The sequence below is a fragment of the Kwoniella dejecticola genome, chromosome 4, assembly GCF_000512565.2.
Source record: "Kwoniella dejecticola CBS 10117 chromosome 4, complete sequence".
Taxonomy (NCBI): Eukaryota; Fungi; Basidiomycota; class Tremellomycetes; order Tremellales; family Cryptococcaceae; genus Kwoniella; species Kwoniella dejecticola.
This window is the reverse complement of record NC_089304.1, coordinates 1,684,524-1,706,777: the sequence shown is the minus strand read 5'-3', so window position 1 is coordinate 1,706,777 and position 22,254 is coordinate 1,684,524. Positions and strand designations below refer to the sequence as shown.

Here is a 22,254-nt window from a genome sequence, read left to right as displayed (position 1 = left end):
TCGTCCTACTCGTCACTGACGTTGATACACCAAAACAAACAGAAGCCGGCACTCCTCGCCAAGGTCTCGCAAGACGACCAGTCTCTCATTCGATTCATCGAGCACCCATCAACTGGATAACAACCTCGCAGGATGGTCTGGCCATTCTCAAGCAAGCGACTGCTGAAGAATTTCCCTCAATTCCGAGAGCTGAATGTACCAGGGGATTATGTGAGATTTTCTCCGGTGTTCATTCTCAGAGCACATGGTCATTGTGGTATTGAGCTGACGAGATAGTCATTTTACCCCGAACTCAGCAATTATACTGTATGATTCCCGCCAACGATTCTGTCGTATATTCTCTCGTACTGAACTTCGCCAATACTTCTGGCTAGTCATTTTACACTGCTTCATCGCCCTCATGTCATGGAAACCTCCCACTAATCTCAGAGGCTTCAAGATTGACGGATGGCTTTTAGATATCTTCGGTTTCGCCACGTACTGTTCAGCGAATCGTACGTACGTAATCTACGGGAAAGACTCGCCATTCGATCGTCAAGGAATGGGAGAACTTTTAGGTACCATCCAGAATTATCTGGGTCCATGTTATTGTCAAAGTGAGCATGTCTACTTGCATATGGTAGTATCTGCTGATCGCTGATCAAGTCGGCTTTTAGAGCTTTTGTACGCTATTTACGTTAGCTCCCGATGAATTTCCCTCCATTCCCGCAGTAAATGTCAAACATCATGTCAATCTTCACAATCCCAATGTATCTACAAAGCAGTCGCCAACATGTACATGTATTCTATTGAGAGGCAGATCCAGTCTGATGAAAGTCAGTCCTCGCTCAGCTGATCAATCGACTTGACGAATTTAGCCGAGTGTTTGATGGTAACAGAACTGCGCTCAAGACACTTTCTGATTGTGTTACATAGCGGCGATCTCTTTGCTTCTCGCAATTCTAGCCCCAATCCACAACAACAACAACAGGAGCTGGAAAACACGCGTTTTCATCGTGCTGTTGAGTGGGTGGTTGTTTCCAGAATAACCGGAAACGAACCCACTTGGATAAATACATGTATGACTTGTCTTACTTCTTTGCTCATCTTCTTCTGGCCACGGAAATGATTATGCTCGTCTATCTTCGCTTTGAATCGCACATACTTTCCCTCAGTACACGACAGTAGACCGGTTGGCGAACAAATTGCGGTACAAATTCACAGCAAAATGCGATTACCATCTCTCTTAGAAAAGTCCCTTGACTTGACGATCTGGAAACCCCCCAGTCTCAAAGCCCTTCCTCAATTCAAGAGAATGGTGGTTCCTGGGCACAATGTGAGGTGTATAGGGCTGTAATCAGTAAGAAGACACGCAGAAACTGACTTTCTGCATCATCTCATTAGAAATTGTACATTGTGGTCCATCAATTAAATAAGGAAAAGTTTCAGAAAGTCATGGCTTGGGTTGACGTCTTCAGTGAGCAGCCTCATTAGCTGCATTTTCTGCGTCATGACAGACTGTTGATTGCTCACAACGCACCAAAGGCATTTACGCCTTCGCTTTGCACGTTGATACTTCTAAGGGCGACTTGTACGTCATAGCTACACGAAATGGCGATTTTAAGAGGCTCGAAGTCTTCGAATTGTGCAAGTCGGTGTGTAATTCTGCCTATACCTGTGAGTCTGCCAGTCCTCGACAGACAGCTTCTAAAGAGACGTCAAGAACTCATGACCCTCTCACAAATAGCTCCTGAGGTAGTTTTCGAGATCGTCAACCAACCTTCACCAAAGAGATGATGATCTATACCCATCATGCATATAGAGGTTTGCGCGACATCACTGCCGTAGATAGGCATAGGTCGTTCTGGTGCGGGTGTTTCAACCGCATGACATAGGCCAAAGAGCCTGCTTGAGGAATGCAGTGACCATTCATCGTATCTCTGCCTGAAAATCTAGACTGGGTCAAATGTCATCGATGATCCATTATTGAACGATTCTCAGCAGAACACTCACCGCATGTAGCGAGTTTGCCATCCGAAGGAGAATGGTCTACACAGCTGTCATCGGGAAGACCGGCGAAGTCTCGCTTCACTGTTTTGATACATCATTATGTCAACGAAGCTGAAGTACATGTACAACGCCTTTAATGAAACCCAAATTCGAGGGCACCGTTTCCCTGCATTTTCAATATCGAAGCTGATCTTTTTCTTCTTCAGCAACGCCTTTGATGCGTGTCAACGGGCAAATCCGTTGATCTACTGCCAAGCGTGTTCTACAGTACCGTGGTGTTGCTGCTGAAGATCACGTCAGAATACTTAAAGCGTTGTGCACTTTCGCTATCACCCCTACATCTTTCCCCACTTTCCCTCTCTTTCATTCCCTTGCTCTCCTGCGAAGTTCAGAATATTTGGCTATGCTCCCATCGTATCCTCACTTCATTGCAAGGCAAGCCCCTTCCACCTCTATCAAGCCTAAAGTCACTTTCAAGGAGGACCAATATCAGTCTCGACTTCAGCCTAAGCCTCAAATCAATCTCGACCTCCGCCTCAGTCCCAGCCCCAGCTTCAACATCAGACGAGATCAAAGATGACGGTTGAAGATACTAAGCCTCAAGTCAGGTTCATCGATAGTCCAGAGTTCCTCAAATTGCGCGTTCCGGGACACAACGTGAGTCTGTCTATTTTTCTCACCCCCCTCGGCTATGGGGAAGATCCAAGTGGAATTAACAAAAGCTGTAGAAACTGTATATGTCAGTCAGCAATTACGGCAGGACCAATATTCGAAGTATCCTGAATTGGGCGGAAGACAACAGTGAGTACTATCTTGTAATCTCCTTAGTCCTCCTCCACGCCTGCTCATGTGCAGCTATCCATTCCACCAAGACATGTTAAAGAATTAAGCGTTGATCTGTATTGACAAAAACCAGAGTTTTACGGATTTGCAATGCATAACACCGGCAAAGCCATCTACGTTATAGCGGCTCAGAACCACCCTTTCGAGAAAGAACGTTTCGAGAAATGGGTCAATTATCATTTTAGAAACGGTAAGCATCAATATAATCCTACATAGAGATGACTCTAAAGCTAAGCTCTGATATACGTCTTCTTGTCGGCCAGACGAACAAGTTAAATATCAGATTCGTAATCAGCCGCCGCCTTGATATGTGACCGGCATGGGATCGACGAGTTCAGCTTCTTGTCTCTCTTTCATCACATTTGCATTGTCTACTGGTATCCATGATTCATCCTTGTATGTATCCATTGTCATGTAAGAAGATCGCTTGAACCCAAGAATGCTTCTTAGCTTTGTGTGATACAAAACACGTTGAATGATGGTACATGGTACCCCACACAGATCAGCCGATGCTCGTAGTCTAGCACAGCAAGATGATCGCAGAATAGCTTGGATTGGATACAGTACACTTCCAAACTCGCTTTTCTATGCAGATCAATACGAATAGAGGTACGGATCTGCGCCACAAGAATCTACACAGTCAGCTCTAGCTCGGTCCGTATATCGGTGATGGGTAATGGCCGTAACACGCCTTTTTCCCCATTTTCTAGACGATTCGAAACGACGGTCTTACCCTCTGATACCCTGGCGTGGGGATCATATATAATGTAGCATGAGAAAGATGTCTGTTCAGTGCTTTCCCTTCAGAGTAGTTCTGAGTTTCATCGCCTCCAGAACACAGACATTGAAGCATCACCGATCAAAATGCGTTTACCAGTCAACCGACAGTCAATGAGAGAACTTCCGGAGTTCTCGAAGATGAGTGTTCCCGGCCACAATGTAAGTGTGAACATCATCCGTAGCCACTCTCAGCGTGTTACCACTCATACTGGGCTGTCATCCAGCAATTGTACTTCATCGTCCACGCATCGAATCAGGGTAAATTCGATAAGGTGATGGCATGGGTAGATCCTAAAAGTGAGCACATTAGCAATGACTGACTCGTCTATTACAAAGTATAGCTTGATGGTGTGATGGCCGATGTAGCCGTGTATGGCTTCGCCATCCATATCTCTGAAGGCGATCTCTTTGTCATTGTAGGTAATAACCATCCTTTTGTCGAGAATGAGATCAAGATTTTTCTCAGAACTCTCGGTCCTCTCGATCTCAGTAAGTGACTTTGTCGTTTCCCCGTTACTTTGATGAAGCTGATCTTCGCCTATTTTTCTATCAATTATCATTGATGCGATAGTCTCCGGTGTGGAGTACAAGATTTATAATCAGCCTTTACCATAATCCCGACACATCACCATCCTTCTGAGGCGTACGACGTCGTGTCTTCTCATGTTGTACTCCACTTTGAGAATCGAATAGCAATGTATGCATATCATCCGAGTATGTCGCACTATCCAGATCCAAAGGACGTTCATACGTCACGGTCGCCCCGGCGTTCCTGCCGGGCTTTCACTCAAGCACAGAAGCAAAGGTATATCTAAGGCCGGAGGTACACACACCGCCTTCCCGTCAGATACCCATTTTCATTCGAAGCTTTTCTTTTTTCACTGATTGTGTACTAATCATCTGTGTTTTCTGGTTGCTAGATTCCTCTGCATCAAATTTAGACAAAGAAGCGGATCACATCCCACCCGACTGATTGAAACGAAATGGGCAACTCGTCCTCCAGATTACAACGCGATGCTATTCCAGCAACAGTCAAAACACGGTCCAGATACGTAAGTAGCAGATGTCTTCCCCAGATTATAAGAGAACATCAGTGACGGCAACTGGTTGATATGCTTGCTCGTAGGTGTTGTACATCATGAGGATATACCCGGAAAGCGCACATCGCGGCCCTACCCTCATCTGGACGGGATCATACGGCGAGTACTGTATCCGAACGCCTGTACGGATACATATAAGATGAGCTGACGAGACGTGAAATTTGTACTTCTTGCGATTGTGTACAGACGAGATCATACATGAGGTCATTCCGCCGCAAAAAGAGCTTCAAGGGTGGGGATCATCAAAGCCTTTCAACAGGAAGGAAGTTGAGAAGTTTGTGCAGTCCATCAAACACAGAGAGCCAGAAGCAAAGGTCAAGTATAGGATAGTTGGACCATAGTAATCCGCTTGAGCCAAGGAGAAAGAGGAGAGTACTCTTACGTCGCTGACATGAAGTATAGAATCATCGCAGAGACTTCTTGAGGCGCAGCACACTGTATGTCATGTATAGTGTATCGCAGATTCTTGTCCATCAAGGTTTCAGCCCTGTTTGAAAGTCTGCACAAAACACAATTCGATGCGAGTATGGCCTACACGATGTAGTAAGAGCTTTGTCTATAGTATTCAGGTTGAGACATGTACTGCCCTCGACCATACGCTCGGATTCATGTTCTCATCGTTCTTGCTTCAACTGTTTCGATTACTGACGTTTGCTCAATTTCACCTATCAGATCTTTTCAGAGTCACTGAACGTCCAAAGGCGATGGCAAACTCTTCGTCTAGCGTCAGAGCGCATAAGCTGTATTTCTGGGAAATATGGCCTGTCTACACTTACTCAAACTACGTGAGCTGAAATCTGCAGTGTCTTTGTGCATCTGGAATCGAAAATGGGCACACTCCCATGATGCTGATATATCACATCATCGCAGGCATTGTATGTGAAGGTCAAGTATACGCCAGGCACCCAGTGGAACACGTTCAATTGGCCTGGGGAGACTGGTAAGTCTTGATCTGTCTCAGCTTACTAAAACCCTCCGAGTGAATCAGTGGCTTCCCAATCTGACCTGAGATCGCAGATAGCGTTCAAGTCAAATTTGGAAGGTCTGGAAGATCCATCTTATATGCGTGGGGAAGTCAGTTCCCGTTCGAGCAGAGGGCAGTAGTGGACTTCTTGAAGATGATCGAGAAGTCGGGTGGTGGCATGAAGAGGAGACCAAGAGTCCGATATCGAGTGAAAGGCTAAGAATGAGTTCTTTCGATGATCAATGTTATCGACCAATTGTCTGCACCTGTGGATCTTTCAGTGATAACCCTCTGAAGCAAACGATACTCACCACAGCATACCGATGTTACTGATGGTACCTGAAATCACTGCACTGACCCTTTGTTCGCGCTTTGGGCGTGTTCGGGACGATGAAGAAATGACGTAGATCAAGCTCTGCATTGCTCTTGATGTATGCTGCATATGCTTTTGATCAAGCTTCCCTCTGAAATGTTATGTTGACGACCTTCAACAATTGCAGTACATGCAATTCAGGTAGGTAGACATACGGAATGGGCAACAAGCTATCTTCTCTGGCTCCATGGCGCAAGAAGAATCAAACTCACGTGAGTCAAGTATAGCTGGAAGCGATTCCCCCTCCACCGAGCTGATGGTCGTCCATCCCCTTGGGAAGTCAGTAACTTTCGTATATGGAGGACTGGTAGAGCCGGAATCGTTCTTAGAGTTACTGCAAGTCAACAAAGATTACATCAAGGGTGAGTGGCTTTCATGAGGATGTTATAACTAGGAGAATGCATGACGTAAGGATAGTGGCAAAGCTTATCTTATGATTTCTACCTTAGCTGGCAGACCTACAGCGTTTGTCCGAAGGGAGGAAGGAACGATAATAACCTTCCAACAGTTGAAACCGTTCCGAACGACAGACGAAGATAGGCTAGAAAGAGCTGTCATGGAATTATTAGGTCTGAACGGGACGAATGGAACTCGTAAGCCGCCAATCTCCACTGTATAATACATCCATGCAATTCAGATCATTACGAGGCTGGACCATCCCGTACGAGATGGTACAGTATATTTGGTTGCATCTCTCTCCAAGACTTTGGATTAACACTGAAATCGGAGGACTGACTCTTGTTCTGTAGTCACCAAGCTGAATATGTCCACCATACAAGACTAAGTTCCGACGCCTGTGCACCAGCACTACGCCGTTTCAGTATGCTCCATATATCGCGAGACAGGACTTGCTTTCGGAGTACGGTAACGAGCAGAATCCCCGTTGTTGCTCACATCGTGTTCCATAGATGGAGTAGATATTAACCTCCTCCAACTGCAGAATGAAGTGATTTGACATTTCCCTTTTGTACCTTACTGTACCTATGTAGTCGTGCATTCCGCGCAAGTCTGGACTCGTCCACAGAGATCGTATGGTTCCTAAGTCTGAAGGTTGTGGCGCATTTGTGCTCAGTAATATGAGCTGAGAATAGATGGTACCTGCATTCTTCCAACGCCCTTTAGGCGTGTTGGGGTTCTGCAGTGGTATTTTTTGAATAAGTCAGCGTTTGACAGTCTTCACACTCAAAGCTTTCACATTCCTAAGTTACCTTTCTCATTCTCGCATTCCCCTTCGAAGGTCTGAAGCATTGATCTGAAGTGAAGTAAGAGATTTTGGCACCAAGAGACCGGCCATCATGGGAAATCAAGAATCGTCAATCGCCTCTAAAGGAACCAACAGTCTATCCCACGTAAGTCTGTCTTTCATGCTGATCAGATCGGAGTACTATACTCGTATCGCGTCACTTTTGCTGACGCTAAGGTCGAACCCTTTCGCTTTCCCGGTGTCCCAATCGTATTTCTTTTGGTAGTCGGTATCGTTCCTATATGGTGGACTCATCGAGTCAGAAGCGTATCTAGATAAGATAACAGATGATAAAAATTATAGCAAAGGTGCAAGGTCATCCTGCCCATGATCTCTGATGTACTGTACAATAATCCAGCGGATAAGCTGACATTTGGTGTCCTGCGCTGTATCCGCTGCAACTGAAGCTGGAAGACCGAAAATTATGATTAAGGCTGAACATCCCCAAGGCACCGTCATCATTTTCCAACGACAAAAACCATTTTCAAGAACAGACGAAATCAATCTGGAGAAGGCAGTCATGAGGGGATTACGTTTGGACGGCTCAAGCGGAACTTGTGAGTAGTAATTAACCTGAAGTGAACGTGGCCTGCAGCGGAACGAGCTTGACCTATTGTCCTATGGTTGAATAGTGACCAAATTGAACACGAGACATCTTAAATTCCCAATTGAGTGAAAGTGCTGCGCATAGATAGGACTACGTTGCTCGGGAATCAAATCCGCTAGTATAAGGACATCCGATGTTGTAGAAGCGAAGAGAATAGATCGTTAGGCTTGAGATTATGCATTGTTGACTTTCTATGAGCATATGGGCACATGTGCATGTGTACGCTTGATATATCGTAATTAGTCGGATCTAGGTATTTTATCGATCTATGGTATCTCCTCTCTTTACCTCCTGACACCTAAAACCAGTGTCAAGCCTACTGCTTGGTCTCTTGCTCCTTCACCCAAGCGAGATATGCCTCATGCAACTTCTCCTGCACTTTCACCTCCTTCGCCAACTTCTTCAATAGACTCTTACTGACCTCGTTGCCCTCAGCATCTTTGGTCGGTAAACCTTCAGCATCCCATTCAGTGTACAGCCCATTCGTGTGAGGGGGTTTGAACATAGCCTTCGGACTGATCTTTCCTTTTTCCAACTGAGCTATCCTCTTTTCTTCTGCCGCTCGAGCATTAGCTTCTTTCTTAGCCAGCTTCTCAGCTGCTATCGTCCTCTTCTCCTCTCGAGCTGCAACGAGTGACTGCGGGTCGACGATCTTGAATAATGCTCCGCCATCTGATCCTTGACCATCATCTAATTGAAGTCCCAGATTGACGGCTTCCTCGTCTCTGAACCTATCTGACAATGCTAAGATCTGCTTGGAGAGTTCATTAGGGTTAAGTGTTTTGTCCATTGCCAGCCGTCGGACGGCGTCGCGGAACGAGGATATTGATTTGGCCCATGGCTCGATTTGCGAAGATACCTATATGAGAATCACTTGATCAGCTATAATATTAATACAGGAAATGTTCAGATTCCTTGATCTGTGCTTACAACCTGCCCGTTGACTTCTTCGCCACCTACGACTGCCATTCCCCATCCGATGCCGTTCTTCGCCGGTGCGCCTTCACCAAGTCCAAACATCCTCAGCATCCTGGTTATCCATTCGGCAATATTCGTTACTACGTTCAAATTCGCGTCTCGCCCCTTCGTCGATATGTAGATGTTCGTCTTCGCGACGAGATCGAGCAGGGTTTGGATTGCTGTAGGGGTGTTAAAGGAGTCACAAAGGGCTGCGTGGAAGTCTTTTTGGGCATCGAAAAGGCTATGACAAAAGCGTTATCAGTACAACAGCTACATAGGCATCTTCAGGTGCTTCGATGAGCCAAACTCACTCATTAGTCAGCGTCTCTTCAGCTGGTCCGTTTTGATGCAGTCCATCCGACGACGGTGCAGCTTGCGATAATCTAGCATTGATATTGGCGAAGAAGTTCTGCATCATGTCACTTGTCAGCTGCGATTCCCGGACTTCCAGCTCAGGGAAGCGATTAGATTAGCTCACGTCGAACGTCTCTTCTTTGGCTTTGGTATCGGCTATCAAGCCACGACTATAGTCCAGCTTTTGGTTCCAAGTCTGCAGCATGAACGCTAAACGCAACCTCCTGGCGGTATTCCTTGATAACTCTTCCTACGTGATGCAAACACCCTATCAACTTCAACGTCCTTCGAGAAGATTGTCGATGTTGAGGATCAAACTCACATCTATCGTGATGAAGTTTTTCAGGGATTTACTCATTTTCAGACCCTCGATATGTAAGTGACCCGTATGCAAGAAGTAATTCACCCATTGTTGGCATCCATGGTACGCCTATCATCTCACCATGTTAGCTGATCTATCTATACGCGATCGGGCATTTGAGGGGTTTTACAGGAATCCACCCGTGATGGGAGTCATCAAGGACAGCGATAGATGAGTTGAGAATCGAAGAATAGGTCGAAAGGAAAAGGAACGCGGGCTCACCTCTGATTGAGCCAATTCATTGTCGTGATGGGGGAACATCAAATCCACCCCTCCTGAATGTATATCCATCCCCTTCCCTAATATCGCCGAGGCCATGACCGAACACTCAATATGCCAACCCGGTCGACCCTCTCCCCACGGCGACGGCCAAGCCGGTTCACCAGGTTTCGATTTCGCCTTCCACAATGCGAAATCCGCCGACTGTTTCTTCCCTTTACTTCCCGTCAATGCACCTTCGCCTTCATCTAACAACTTCTTATTCCCCTTAGACCCCGGTTGCAGCTTCGCGTAATCATGCCTGTACCCATCGCCTTCCGCACCATCAAACTTCGCTACATCGAACCAAACACTTCCTTCTGCTTCATACGCGAAACCGTTCTTTATTATCTGTTCAACGAATTCTACGATCTCTTTCACGTATTCGGATACTCTGGGTTTGGTATTTGGCGGTAAGATGTTGAGTTTGGACATGTCTTGGAAGAATTGGTCTTCCCAGTACAAAGCGAGTTGGCGGGATACGGCTATAGGATCAGATATTGTGTGTCCGAGCTATGATACATCATGTACATACATCAGCTGACGTTCCAGCCGCGAGATTTGAATCGGCTGGAAGTGCAGGTTAAGATGGGTTACGTACAGTTTCACCATAATACGGTCCAAGAACATCGCTCGTCCCATCTACCAATTCCACCACGTCTGTTTGACCTGAACCATTTAACAGCCCCTCAGCCTTCTTTATCGCCCCGCGAGCTTTAAGCAAGCTTGCCAAGTACAGCGTATATTTCTCTTCCTTTTGTCGAGCAGCTTCAGCGAATATCGGATCACTTTTGTCTTGTTCCAGAATCACCAAGAACTTGTCTAAGTCATCTTGAGAATCCGATAAGCTTGCTGGAAGGGAAGGAAGTGATTTTATGAGTTTACCAGAAAAGAATCTAGAGAATGCTGTTTTGGTATCGTTGAGTAAAGCTGGTGTTATTGAAGTGTGTTTCGATTTGGTTTCGTCTAATAGGTATTTCTCTCTTGCTCGCAGAATGATCTAGAGATCCACATAGTCAGCTGCAGCATACTCGAAGCCGAGTGGTTTATTGGTATTGGTATTGAAAGTGCATATACTGACCTTGTCATCGATGTCCGTGATGTTCATTACGAAGTTGACATTGTATCCGAAATAATCTCTTAATATCCTTCGAATGATATCTTGGGTCAGATAATTCCTACAACCAAGTCATATTAGCTGAAGCGCACGTGAGTTTGCAACGAGAAGATCAGCTGACCTCGCATGTCCCATATGACTAGAGTCGTAAACGGTCGGTCCACAATTGTACCAGTCTATATGCCTCGGTTTACGAGTCTTGAACACATCCTATTGTTTATCCATGTATCGTCAGCTCGATGTGCAGGCTCTGACCGGGGAAGGGGATCAGTGATGGACCTTAGACCTCGTAAGAGAGTTGTACACCCTCAAGACAGGTTCTTGCTCGGTTAGAGTCGATGTGGACGCTTTTGATGCTGTGGAGACAGACATCCTGGCGATAAGTGTGTGATTTGGCGGTTGGATGGAGCGGATTCTGGGTGATATAGAGCGTTTTGAGAAGAGGAGGATTGACCTCATACAGCTGTCTCAAGCCGTATACTGTCTGATGTGTCTAATCTAGATGCTTTGATGAGAGATGTCGTGCTTTATTCGTGTGGTGTCGAAAGGGTTTCCAACATGCTCCTTTGATGTATCCTTTACACTTTTTCAGATACCTTCCAGGAAGCAGAACCAAATTAGCCTTTGCTCTGACTTACAACCAAAATGACTCGCTTTCGGCAACCAGGCACAGACCTCCAAAACAGGCACGCGCGCGCCCAGCAGGTCGCGCTACTTTTACCAAGCTCCGCGAGCCTAATCCTTCCACGCGTTTGTCGTTTACTTTGACGTGGAGGTAAGACTGGATCGTCATGTCGATTTCGAGGTGTTTCAACATTATGTGTTCATCTTAGAGGTATAAGTAGAAGCTAAGATCCCGCCTGACAAGCACGACAAGACAACGTGAACGATCGCAACGACTTGACGATGATGATTCGACCGATATTGCTGCTGTTATCGGTGATATCGGCTGCGTGTGCGGTGAAATTCGATATAGTAGCTGATAGGTATCCGAAACCAAGTGAGTGTAAGAAAGTGTTAGCACGAAGCAAGGACGATACGCTAATCTGACCGAACTTGTAATAGGATGGTAAGCTGAGCCATGCGATTCTGTTCTTTGAAATGTCAGCTTACGAGAGCTTGCGCTAGTATATGGAATTTTGCTGCTGCTCATTCATTGGTAATTGTTACTGCCAATGTACCGTATGAGTCAGGACAGAGAGTGGATATTGAAATACTAGACGGCTCGGAGAGAGGAAACGTATACTTGAATAAGAAGGTCAGCTAACAGCTTACAGCCGATGTATTCATGAGGTTTAAGCTGATTTGTCGATGTCTGTGGCTTAGGATATCAAAGGGGAAACTCGACTGGCTATCACAACACATGAATCAGCGGATGTTGGGGTCTGTATCAGAAACTTCCTGGAGAACGGTGCGTTCGGTCTCAGCTGCTTTGTTATGAAATCTTTGAAGACAAGCTGAAACGCCAAGTTGCGTTTTCAGATACACATGAGAAAGTGTCGAGGAGTGTAGATTTAGATGTTGACATAGGTGCAGATGCCATCGATTATAAGTGAGTCCGGAGTCGCGAAGGGGACCAGGCCTTGCTTTCTGAAGGCAATCACTCAGTGCTGTCTGGAAATTTTATGCTGAGACCAACCTGTACGAATCAGCGCTATAGCGAACCAAGAATCTCTATCGATATTAGAAGTTGAGATGCGTAAATTAGAAGCTGTTGTCAAAGAGATCGTTGAGGAAATGGGTTATCTACAAAGGAGAGAAATGAGAATGAGGGATACAAATGGTGAGTCAGACTCTTTTACCACCCCCATCGAGCTCAAGGTGGTGTGGGGTACATGTTGACAGCGACCCTCACGCCTTGCAGAAAGCACGAATTCGCGGGTGAAGAATTTCTCTATCCTGATCACTATCGGTATAATTGGACTAGGAATATGGCAGGTGAGCTAGCTGGTGACAAATAGTCGTTTGCATAGCACGCATAGCTGATAAGTACTCCTTCGTTATAGCTCGTCCACTTGCGGTCTTTCTTCAAGCGTAAATACCTCATCGATTAGAGTGGTTCGATGCATAAAAACGACGAAGCATGCTTGGCAGAATGGGATGCCTGATTATGCCACAATAGGATCTCACAACTGCTTACTGAAGTACTGACCGTTAACTCATGATCGAGAGATAAGTGTATAGGAAAGTGAAAAATATATCAAGGACGAGTCGACACGAATCCAAGTGCACAAGGACCAATGATTGGTATCAGAGGAGATTGACTACGTGTAAGAGCTCAAAGCATACAGTATATGATGGACAAAGCTGTATAGGCAGTAAGATCCATGGCACTTATCCGACGGAGGCTGACGTGTACACACTGATTTAATTTGTGAAGATACTGATGGGTCCGTGCGTTCACCATTCATTCACACAAAACGGCAACACCCGCGACAGTGTATTTATAGTTCATTCCAATCATTTCATTCCATCCTTTTCCTCTTCCTCCTCTCATCTCATCTCCTCCCGCTTTCACTCTCCTTTCCCTCTTCCTTCTGCTCGTCGAAGAGACTGAAATTTCCTTCCTTCCCACCATCGTCTCTTCTTCACATCCCACCAGCATATCTCGACCCAACATGCCTTTCCTCGGTTCCAGCCCTCAGTCCGGCTCGCCTTACACTGTTAATTCCAATAACAACACTTTCAGCCTCAAGGCGCCCATTCCGACAGGTGTCGCCACTACCGCTGTAACTCCTACCAGACCTTCCTCGCCTGAGATCGCGGATATCGACCATGAAGGGGATGTCCACGCCGAATCCACTCAAATTGGTCTTGCAGATAATCGATTCGCAAATCGACCTAATTCTACCCAAGCCCAAGCCCAAGCCCTAGCCCTAACTCAAATGCAGAAGCAAGGTATTCAATCCGAACCTACAACTCCATCTCATCGACGAATGATGAACCATCATCCGCTCACCGCAAGACCGTCCGAAGGGATCAACATGGGCATGCCCAAAAAGCTGACGAGAAGAGTCACGCCCGGTCATTCTACTTCGATGGGCTCGATGAATGTCAATCCCTTCGAACTTGAACGAGACGAGTATGAGACGCCGACCAAGAGAAGGAAGATGCTTACTAGTAACGCTCACGGCGAGGAAGAGAGGAAGGCTGAGGAAGAGGTCGATGATTTCGATCCGATGGCTCCTGTAAGTGGTTTCACTGCTTTTTATTCACTTCTATATCCTTCTTCCTTCCTTTTGTTGCTGCATGATTCTCTATTCCTTGTCCGTCCTTGATTTCTGATTCTCCCTGAACGGAATGGCTTTGTCAAATCCAAGAACTCTGAACTGCCTAAATGGGTTTTTTCTTACAATCGTACAAACGGGATCTGAGCTGACGAGATGTTCGCCGAGTCACTTTAGATCCACATATTCGACTCAAAAGCTCAGCTGGAGAATCAATGGGACAAGATCCAACAGGACACGCTCAAATTCCTTCAGAGTAAGCATTTCTCGTCAGCTTCCACGCTGGTCAATCACTGAAGAATGAAGCTGACCGGACTCTTGTCTTAGAATACGCTCAAGACACACTTACCAAAGCGTATGTTTCACTTCCAAAAAAACCAATCAAGCACTGGAATGAGTGGCTAATCCTGAAAACGGCAGGTACGAACATATCTTCCAAGTCAATTATCTCTTCACTTCGATGCATAAGGAGGCACAAGAAAACCTCATTGCCGGGGTCGAAGCCATCGAGAGGGAGGAGATTGGACATGGTAGGTCTTTAGAGCTTCTTCCGAATTCCATGATCTGCTCGTCATCGTCGTCTGTGTTCTCCAGAGACTCCCTTCTTCGGATACTTAGCTGACTTTTGACAACGATGTGGGTGCATATGATTGGTAGAGAACGCTCGAAAAATCATCACCGATTTCTCCGACGAGATGCGACGAGCTGCCGACGTACTTGCTCGTTTCGGTAACAAAGGGAACGGACTTAACTCGCTTAGAGCTATTCGAGCTAAGGAGGAGTAAGATCATCTTCAGACGGCTTCCGTGAGGAGGTGATCGTAGAAAGCGCGGAGAAAGGTCAGAGAAATAGCCTGGAGGGGGCATGGTGTCACTCAGGCGAGACCTCAAGGTGAACTCATGTCGTAATATGTTGTGTTAGTCGAGGTAACGACCTGTAGTTTCAAATCATGTTCGAGTATAGTGTGTAGTTGTTCGAGTATAGTGTGTAATTGTTCAGCAGCTGATAAAACAGTTCCCGGTGTCGATCATCTAACATTCCATGATGTATACATTACACAGATTTAGCAGGCATTTATCTCTCAAACGAGATTGCTACTGCTGTTATCAATTTCTGAGTCCGTCCCTGCCTGATGTGTAGCGGGGAACATCTTAGGTAGGACTAATCTGAATTGCTTAACCTACATCTATCCCACTTCCCACTGACATCTGCGCCTGCGTTCTCGACAATGTCAATGTCTACTTCTAATTTCACTTCTGCGACACGCCCATCTCCCAACCGGGCTGCATCAGATACCCCTTTGTCTCCTGTTCAGCCTTCTTGAGACCTTCGCCCGAGTCGAACTTTATCAAGAAGGATCTAGCGCCTCCATTCGGTTTCGGGTGTGATTTCGGTATTGATGATGTATAGCTTGAGACGCTGACGAAGCCGGTATATCTGCGAAAGAATATCACAATTATGGTCAGTCCAGTCAAGACGTGATAGTGGAGGATAATAGGAATTCGCAAGGAGCTTTGAGCCGATACGCACTGCGAAAACAAAGCTGACATTATATCTTCGTTACACTCGGGAGGCAAGTTCGAGCATATGAGCGATGGTTGGTCATCTGTTGGGATATGAAGAATGTATGTCAGCGTGGTGGATTATCGTATCATTATCCAGGTTTAGGGCCATATGTGCGATCCTGAATTTGATAGGGGTGATCGAATGCTTGATAGGGAAGATCGATCAGTGGACATACCATCTTCATCATCATCCAATTCCATTTCCTCTTCCTCCTCTTCTTGAGCTACAGCATTCGAATCGCCCTTTAATCTCTTCGTATCTCGTTGGTCATCACCATCGGCCGCACCATCCACATCTGACGCTTCCCTTTTTTCTCCCCTCAAAGCAGCTTCATCCGCTTCTCGTTCTTTCTCCAATTGCTCGTATTCTCCCTGAGCGTTGGAGACTACCAACTTGGCAGCTTCTATCGCTGCTTTGTCCCGACTCAACGACGGATCTTGGCGCGACAACGTAGCGTTAGAAGGTGTTTTGGCGTATGATATTGACTATCAACGATTCTCTGATAATCAGCATCGAGCCACGATAATATATAAACTTATAGAGCAAAAGGCGATAAGGCCAAGGCGACTTACCAGTTCTTTGTTGTAGAAGACTTCTCCGCTCAATCCTCGTAATGCTGCTGTAGCGCCTGCTTGTTCGGCGAATACTATGAATGCTTGTCCCCTACCTCCGCCATTTTTCTTAGCTACGATGTCGATGCTGTATTAATCAATGACCATCGAAGTCAGCTCAAGTATAACACATCAAGATTCTGGGAGCGGGACCTCGTGGCCAGGAGAAATGGCTTTTAAATAGGGATAAGAGATCCTGCAGCCCCAGTCCAAGTTGGGATGATCCGACCTAACTCCAATTTCCGAGTGACTCACATTTGACCGTACGGCGTGAACAACGAATACAAACTAGCTTTCAACTCGGGCTTCTTCGTCTTGGTCTCTAGATTCGAGACGTATAACGTTGGCGAGGGTTTGGCAAGGGCCATCGTAGCTGATGCTTTCGGTTGGCTTCTTCCGGGATGGCGATCGTGCAGGCAGAGCTGTACTGAGTCTACTTGGGTATAAGAGTGGAAAAGCTAACAGCTGGAGGACTTTAACTTGCTGAATCTCTCGAAACGAAGAGCGAGGAGACGACTTGTTAAATGGCGGGTAGAAATAGGTTAATCCGGACGGAATCAAATAACCCTCATACCCAGTCCGACGCGAAGAGTGCGAGTGGGGACAAGTCCAATTGTATTCAATTGAAGCATGAAAGAATAGAACAAAAGATATGATTTCAAGGCTTCAGCATCATCATACCCTCCATCTCTGACTGACTTGACTTCTTGGGCGAGCAGGGAGAAGTGTTCGACAAGCGATAAGGCGGTCTGACGAGAGGTATCGACATTGCGCAGCTTGGTTTTAGGGCTTTTGTAATTGGTGCGTAGCTGTGGTTCAATCTTTCCTAATTTTTCAGACGCGTTTCAGTTTCCAACTTCAACGTAAATTCCGGAGTGCGAGGGGGATGATTTTTCGACATTGTTCATCATTCGAGAGCTGACTTTTACAGTATCATTCACCAGGTCACAAATCACGTTCCTTCATAACGACCGATCATCTCAAGGAATAATCAAATAGCAAAAAGCCTCAGCTGCAGAAGCGTGGGGACCATCACGCCAAAGGAAAATCCATCAAAAGGTCACTCACTTCCACGTTCTACATCTACATCAATATGAGCTATTCGTACAACATGACTTCAAGTACACTGTCAACCATCCCAGCCTTCCTTCAGTCCCACCTTCCCCCGTCATTACATCCCTTCTTCACCCTCTCGTACCCTATACATCCTAAATCTTCCTCGTTCTTCCGCTCAATGACCTCGCCTCACCCGGGGGAGACACTGTATGATAAAGGATACAAAGATATCTACATCTCCTTCTCGTGTTTCCTCTTATTCACGATACTGCGATCCTTGACGATGGACTATATCTTTGCGCCATTCGCAAATTATATCATACAGCGAAATAGGCTGTCGGAACTACAAACACAGTCTCAATCACAATCAAAATCAAAATCCCAAGCAGGTCTGAGCATAAAGCAGAAAGAACCCCAGGAGATCAGCTGGAAGACGTTGGAGAAATTGAGAGAGAGTAGGAAGGAAAGGAAGAAGAGGATACATACCATCACGAGGTTCTCGGAGCAAGCTTGGAGTTGGCTATACTGTACGGTCTACTGGGTGTTCGGTATGGTGAGTTGGTGTTCTCGTTATTTCACCTCAATCGTGCGAAACATGCCCGATATTGAATTCGTCGGGTTATGAGATCCCTTTGTTCTCCTCGTCTACTTCACGCTGCTATGCTTTCAGATAATGCTATCCGAGGATAACATCAATGACAATGGCAGAAAATGTTCTGATGCTGATCCTAACCTTCTTTTGTGGTAATATAGTTCACCTTATACTCGATACCCCGCCCATTCTCCCCCGAGCAACTATGGGGAACATACCCCTATACGCCCCTGCCAGCCATCGTCAAGTTCTACTACCTGTCCCAGCTCGGGTGGTGGTTTCACCAGATCTACGTTATTAACTCGGAGAAAAGACGCAAAGACCATTGGCAGATGTTCGGCCATCATATCCTGACGATAACCCTTTTGGTCACAAGCTACATCGCGAATTTCACCAGAGTCGGAGTGGTCATTCATGTGTTGATGGATTTCTGCGATATCTTCTTACCTGTGAGTTAGGTTAATCCCCCTTAATCATTCACATAACACATAACAATCGGGCTTCTCCCCTTCTCGGGCCTGACTGCGCTGCACTGGGCTGCATGACAAGACATCGCTTCTTCTCATCTTATGTTCTGTTCCGCATCAACATGTCAAAGATCATATAAGCAATCATGGCTAAATCTGGTTATTTGGTATTGATTATTTAGCTCGCAAAAATGCTCCGATACCTCTCATACACCACCTCATGCGACCTAACATTCGTCATCTTCTTGATCTCATGGCTATTCTCCCGCGAGATCGGCTTATTCCTAGTGATCAAGACATCTTATCAAGACGCACCGAAACACATCAAGTTCAACTGGTCCCCCTCCACAGGCCATTATCTGACTTATAACACATATATAGGGTTTATCGGCTTAGTCACTCTGCTCTGGGTGTTGGCGAGTATATGGTTTTACATGGCTATCAAGGTAGCTGTGAAAGTGGTCAAAGGTCAAGGAGCGGAAGATTCACGATCTGACGACGAGGATGAGGACAATGCCGATGATTCGGAAGATACGATCCTGGATGAAAAGGATCAGTTGATCTTGGAAGTTATCCCGCAAAGTGGCGGGATTAACAGTGAGAGGGTGGATAAGAAGGTGCAATTGAATGGGCACGGAAATCAGAACGGACGTTGCAATGGCAATGCCATCGGCAAAGCAGGGGGTGGATTGAAGAAACGAAAGTAGTTCAGCGATGAGATCTTGATAAAGAGAAAGATAGATTATGGCAAAATTTGGTAGCTCATCAAAGGCCCAACACTTCACATGCAGATATGAGTATAGAACACGATTATGCCACAAATACATACATTCTTAGATACTTAGAATATCTACATATCTTTACGTCGATACAACATGAGAACGACCAAGCATGTATAAATACCGTATGACGAAAAAACAGAAATAAGCGAATTCTGGGGCATTTGCGGGGATATATCAACAATCATCGAGATCGTTTCATCGTTTGAAGATCTCCAAAGTTGTGTCGGCGAACTGACGGCTCAGTATTGGATTTGTTCGACTTGAATTGAGGCACAATATGATGACAGCGCGGGGCAGTCGTAATCCCATTAGGTAATTCAGCTCAAAGAGGTAAGCGCCTTGGCATGACTATCTCATGTGATCACCTCCTTCAAGGAGCAGTCGAAGCCGAAGTCTTCTTCCTGAACCGCTTGGTGATAGTACTGAACCTCCCGGGGGGTCGATCGTACGGCAGATCCTCGTAATGCACGCGAGGCGAGTGCGGGGTCATCGGATCCAGTACCATATGTGCTGGTGGGGTCGAAGGGGGTACAGTACCTGCTTCGCTAACGGTCGAAGGGAAGGATACTAGGGGTGGTGCGTTTTTGGACTGTTCGGCACTCTTGGATTTTCGAGGTTTCAGTGTCTTCGAAGAGGAGGCTGATCTTGAGGATGAGGCGATCGAAGGCGAGGGAGGAGGAGGGGCCTCGATGTATCCGACTGGTCGACCCGAAGGACTGCTCGTACACGCGATTGTAAGCGATATTCGTACGAATGTGGCTCCCAAGAGAGTCAGGCGTTACAGGAAGAGGAGTAAACCCGTAGGTTGTGTAACAGTATAGAAAGAAGGTCACTCACCCGATCAGATCGCCTTTAGGGATGAGTCCAACCAAGTACCGCTCGACTGAAGATACTTCCTCAGGAGTCCACGGTGTAGATTTACCGACTTGTAGTTGGGTTGAACCGGTGGTGACTCCGTTCCGAGTAGTGAATGATGACGAGACGGAGTATCCCATGGTCTGCTGAGCTAAACATAAAGTGGTACAGAAAAAGGATTCTCAGCTTCACGAAGGTCGATCAACCTCTCTACCTACAGCAAACAAACCTGAGCAGTGACCGAGAGGTGGACAAGTGAAGGAAGGAATGCATTTTGCACTATCACTCACTGTTTCTGAACGCCATTGCGGCTTGTCTTCGGAACGCCTCTTCCAGCTGACGAGTCAACGGTGCGGACGTGGTATAGGTTTGCCACTTGTGCGAAGCTCACGTCAGCTCAGATACAATGGCGGGAAGCAAGGAATATTTGAGAACTTACGTGCATGGGTTTAGATTGCCAAAGAGCCATCTCGGATTGCTATTTCACCGGGCTGCGCTGTAGATGATCAACTTCAATTTGCCACTGGGTTATCGGGAGTTGTCAAAATGATCGGTGACTGATTACTCAAATCGATATATAAATACTACACACAGATACAACTTCAACTTTTTTGGACGATTGCATCGAGACAAGAATTAAGCTTGATTGACGTCAGTACTTCAACTCCTTTGATGGCAAGGAATCAGCTCGAACCCTCTTTTTAGTGCATAAACATGGTCAGTGCGTTGAAATTAGGGTGTGTGCGTGTATGCGTGTGTGGGACGTGCTTTTATGCCGATGTTGAGGATTTGACCACTTGCAAGGTGGATGTGATCGCATACAAGGATACAGGGTGGCGATTGATTGTCCAGTGGTGAGAGATAAATACGTTCGTGGCCAGTATGGTAAGCGCGGTACTGTAAACTGCATGGCAAATTTACTCGTGGTAAAATATGAACGAGAAGCCATTAGAAGAACGTTATGTTATGCCTTCTTCGCCTTGTCTTTGAGTCGCTTGGGTCGTCCATTCAGTCCTATCCGATCGCTACTCATCAGCTCCACAAAGCGATACTTGAGTCTTTGGATGAGGGTTGAAAGTCGACAAAGACTCAGACTCACCGGTCAGTTTATGATGATGCAAAGCCTGTTCCAAGGGCTCCCACCTCGCATTTGACCATTTCCCTCTTTTCGTGAATTCAACTTGGATATATCCGTCTTTGCCCTGAGGCCGATATTGATATTCCCCTTTCTTCGCTGCTAAATCACCTTCTTCCGCATTCCAGTTGGTCTCCGGTGGAGAAGGGGTTTGAACCGGGGAGGCAGGCGAAGAAGGTGGGGAGGGTGGTGGGACTTGTTTAGCTATGGATACAGTGTCACGCCATGTCAACGCCTGGTATATATCACCCGCATCACGATGCGATATGTTTAGGGCGAGAGGCGGAGGGTTGGAACATACCGTCAATCAACCATTTCTTGAATTTCGGCTGGATCTTGGTTTGTATTTTCCCCATCGAATCAGGGTGGTCTGGGACAAGGTAAAATCGGGACTAGGATGTACCTCCTCAGCATGAACGTCCTGACACGCGCATCTACCTAATCGCAATTGAAAATACAGCGAATGCTCACATATATACCATCATTGTTGATAATCTCCGCACCTTTCCTCGACTTCTTCGAAATATTGCTTCCCATCCTGTCGACCCAGCTAGATAAGCAGGACTTCCATGTGTGCGGCATGGACTAGGCATTTGAGTAGGTAGAGAAGGACAAGTTGTTAGCGATCGCTTCATGACCCATAATCAGGGTTCATCGTCATGAGATTCTGGCTACAATACTCGTAGGTCGTGATGGTCAAAGGATGCTTCTTTCCATCCACGGGGATCTTAGACCGCTGATTGATGAATATGAAAGGATGACGTACAGGCAGATCTACGACTGATCCCCTTGGATCAAGCGTCGTTTCGTCTCGTTTGGCAAAAACTCATAACAGGTCTTCCCGTTGTAAATCACGACAAGTTGGTGTGAACGTCTCAATCAGTAACCGAATATCTGTATAAGGGATCCTTCTCAAAAGGCAATGCTCATATTCAGCATTATCCATTGCATACGTGCATTCTAAAAATATAGATATAACGACTGCACCTCGTTTCGCCACATGCTTATAATAAT

General features: G+C 46.2%; 12 protein-coding genes across 12 annotated transcripts; 8 read left to right on the top strand and 4 right to left on the bottom strand.

Annotated features, from left to right (window-relative positions):
* Window positions 1–1,207: 1,207 nt before the first annotated feature.
* On the top strand, window positions 1,208–1,776 carry I303_103897 (uncharacterized protein; the record flags this gene model as incomplete). The annotated part of the gene is made up of 4 exons (XM_018407230.1): window positions 1,208–1,315; window positions 1,384–1,456; window positions 1,525–1,656; window positions 1,727–1,776. The coding sequence occupies 4 exons, from the start codon at window positions 1,208–1,210 to the stop codon at window positions 1,774–1,776; spliced, it is 363 nt and encodes a 120-aa protein (XP_018264038.1).
* A 789-nt stretch (window positions 1,777–2,565) lies between these two features.
* On the top strand, window positions 2,566–3,048 carry I303_103896 (uncharacterized protein; the record flags this gene model as incomplete). The annotated part of the gene is made up of 3 exons (XM_018407229.1): window positions 2,566–2,646; window positions 2,718–2,790; window positions 2,906–3,048. 3 exons carry the CDS (start codon window positions 2,566–2,568, stop codon window positions 3,046–3,048), a joined length of 297 nt encoding a protein of 98 aa, XP_018264037.1.
* A 648-nt stretch (window positions 3,049–3,696) lies between these two features.
* I303_103895 (uncharacterized protein) lies at window positions 3,697–4,227 on the top strand (the record flags this gene model as incomplete). The annotated part of the gene is made up of 4 exons (XM_018407228.1): window positions 3,697–3,771; window positions 3,837–3,909; window positions 3,979–4,101; window positions 4,184–4,227. The coding sequence occupies 4 exons, from the start codon at window positions 3,697–3,699 to the stop codon at window positions 4,225–4,227; spliced, it is 315 nt and encodes a 104-aa protein (XP_018264036.1).
* Window positions 4,228–5,416: 1,189 nt separating this feature from the next.
* Window positions 5,417–5,896, top strand: I303_103894 (uncharacterized protein; the record flags this gene model as incomplete). Its single annotated transcript, XM_018407227.1, has 3 exons — window positions 5,417–5,497; window positions 5,583–5,652; window positions 5,730–5,896. The coding sequence occupies 3 exons, from the start codon at window positions 5,417–5,419 to the stop codon at window positions 5,894–5,896; spliced, it is 318 nt and encodes a 105-aa protein (XP_018264035.1).
* A 311-nt stretch (window positions 5,897–6,207) lies between these two features.
* I303_103893 (uncharacterized protein) lies at window positions 6,208–6,668 on the top strand (the record flags this gene model as incomplete). The annotated part of the gene is made up of 3 exons (XM_018407226.1): window positions 6,208–6,261; window positions 6,330–6,411; window positions 6,499–6,668. 3 exons carry the CDS (start codon window positions 6,208–6,210, stop codon window positions 6,666–6,668), a joined length of 306 nt encoding a protein of 101 aa, XP_018264034.1.
* Window positions 6,669–8,215: 1,547 nt separating this feature from the next.
* On the bottom strand, window positions 8,216–11,321 carry I303_103892 (cysteine-tRNA ligase; the record flags this gene model as incomplete). Its single annotated transcript, XM_065968865.1, has 10 exons — window positions 8,216–8,758; window positions 8,830–9,100; window positions 9,171–9,268; window positions 9,338–9,463; window positions 9,536–9,643; window positions 9,797–10,345; window positions 10,434–10,832; window positions 10,914–11,010; window positions 11,071–11,159; window positions 11,229–11,321. The coding sequence occupies 10 exons, from the start codon at window positions 11,319–11,321 to the stop codon at window positions 8,216–8,218; spliced, it is 2,373 nt and encodes a 790-aa protein (XP_065824937.1).
* Window positions 11,322–11,855: 534 nt separating this feature from the next.
* On the top strand, window positions 11,856–13,003 carry I303_103891 (endoplasmic reticulum vesicle protein 25; the record flags this gene model as incomplete). Its single annotated transcript, XM_018407224.1, has 7 exons — window positions 11,856–11,965; window positions 12,078–12,207; window positions 12,276–12,360; window positions 12,432–12,501; window positions 12,602–12,732; window positions 12,814–12,887; window positions 12,956–13,003. The coding sequence occupies 7 exons, from the start codon at window positions 11,856–11,858 to the stop codon at window positions 13,001–13,003; spliced, it is 648 nt and encodes a 215-aa protein (XP_018264032.1).
* A 564-nt stretch (window positions 13,004–13,567) lies between these two features.
* Window positions 13,568–14,961, top strand: I303_103890 (uncharacterized protein; the record flags this gene model as incomplete). Its single annotated transcript, XM_018407223.1, has 5 exons — window positions 13,568–14,137; window positions 14,354–14,432; window positions 14,504–14,531; window positions 14,597–14,706; window positions 14,834–14,961. The coding sequence occupies 5 exons, from the start codon at window positions 13,568–13,570 to the stop codon at window positions 14,959–14,961; spliced, it is 915 nt and encodes a 304-aa protein (XP_018264031.1).
* A 465-nt stretch (window positions 14,962–15,426) lies between these two features.
* On the bottom strand, window positions 15,427–16,721 carry I303_103889 (uncharacterized protein; the record flags this gene model as incomplete). The annotated part of the gene is made up of 5 exons (XM_018407222.1): window positions 15,427–15,613; window positions 15,707–15,782; window positions 15,918–16,227; window positions 16,315–16,441; window positions 16,609–16,721. 5 exons carry the CDS (start codon window positions 16,719–16,721, stop codon window positions 15,427–15,429), a joined length of 813 nt encoding a protein of 270 aa, XP_018264030.1.
* Window positions 16,722–17,446: 725 nt separating this feature from the next.
* Window positions 17,447–19,175, top strand: I303_103888 (uncharacterized protein; the record flags this gene model as incomplete). Its single annotated transcript, XM_018407221.2, has 3 exons — window positions 17,447–17,962; window positions 18,163–18,450; window positions 18,651–19,175. 3 exons carry the CDS (start codon window positions 17,447–17,449, stop codon window positions 19,173–19,175), a joined length of 1,329 nt encoding a protein of 442 aa, XP_018264029.2.
* Window positions 19,176–19,620: 445 nt separating this feature from the next.
* On the bottom strand, window positions 19,621–20,574 carry I303_103887 (uncharacterized protein; the record flags this gene model as incomplete). Its single annotated transcript, XM_018407220.1, has 4 exons — window positions 19,621–19,966; window positions 20,088–20,256; window positions 20,396–20,480; window positions 20,545–20,574. 4 exons carry the CDS (start codon window positions 20,572–20,574, stop codon window positions 19,621–19,623), a joined length of 630 nt encoding a protein of 209 aa, XP_018264028.1.
* A 495-nt stretch (window positions 20,575–21,069) lies between these two features.
* On the bottom strand, window positions 21,070–21,777 carry I303_103886 (uncharacterized protein; the record flags this gene model as incomplete). The annotated part of the gene is made up of 4 exons (XM_018407219.1): window positions 21,070–21,119; window positions 21,205–21,444; window positions 21,542–21,632; window positions 21,712–21,777. The coding sequence occupies 4 exons, from the start codon at window positions 21,775–21,777 to the stop codon at window positions 21,070–21,072; spliced, it is 447 nt and encodes a 148-aa protein (XP_018264027.1).
* Between the last annotated feature and the right edge of the window lie 477 nt (window positions 21,778–22,254).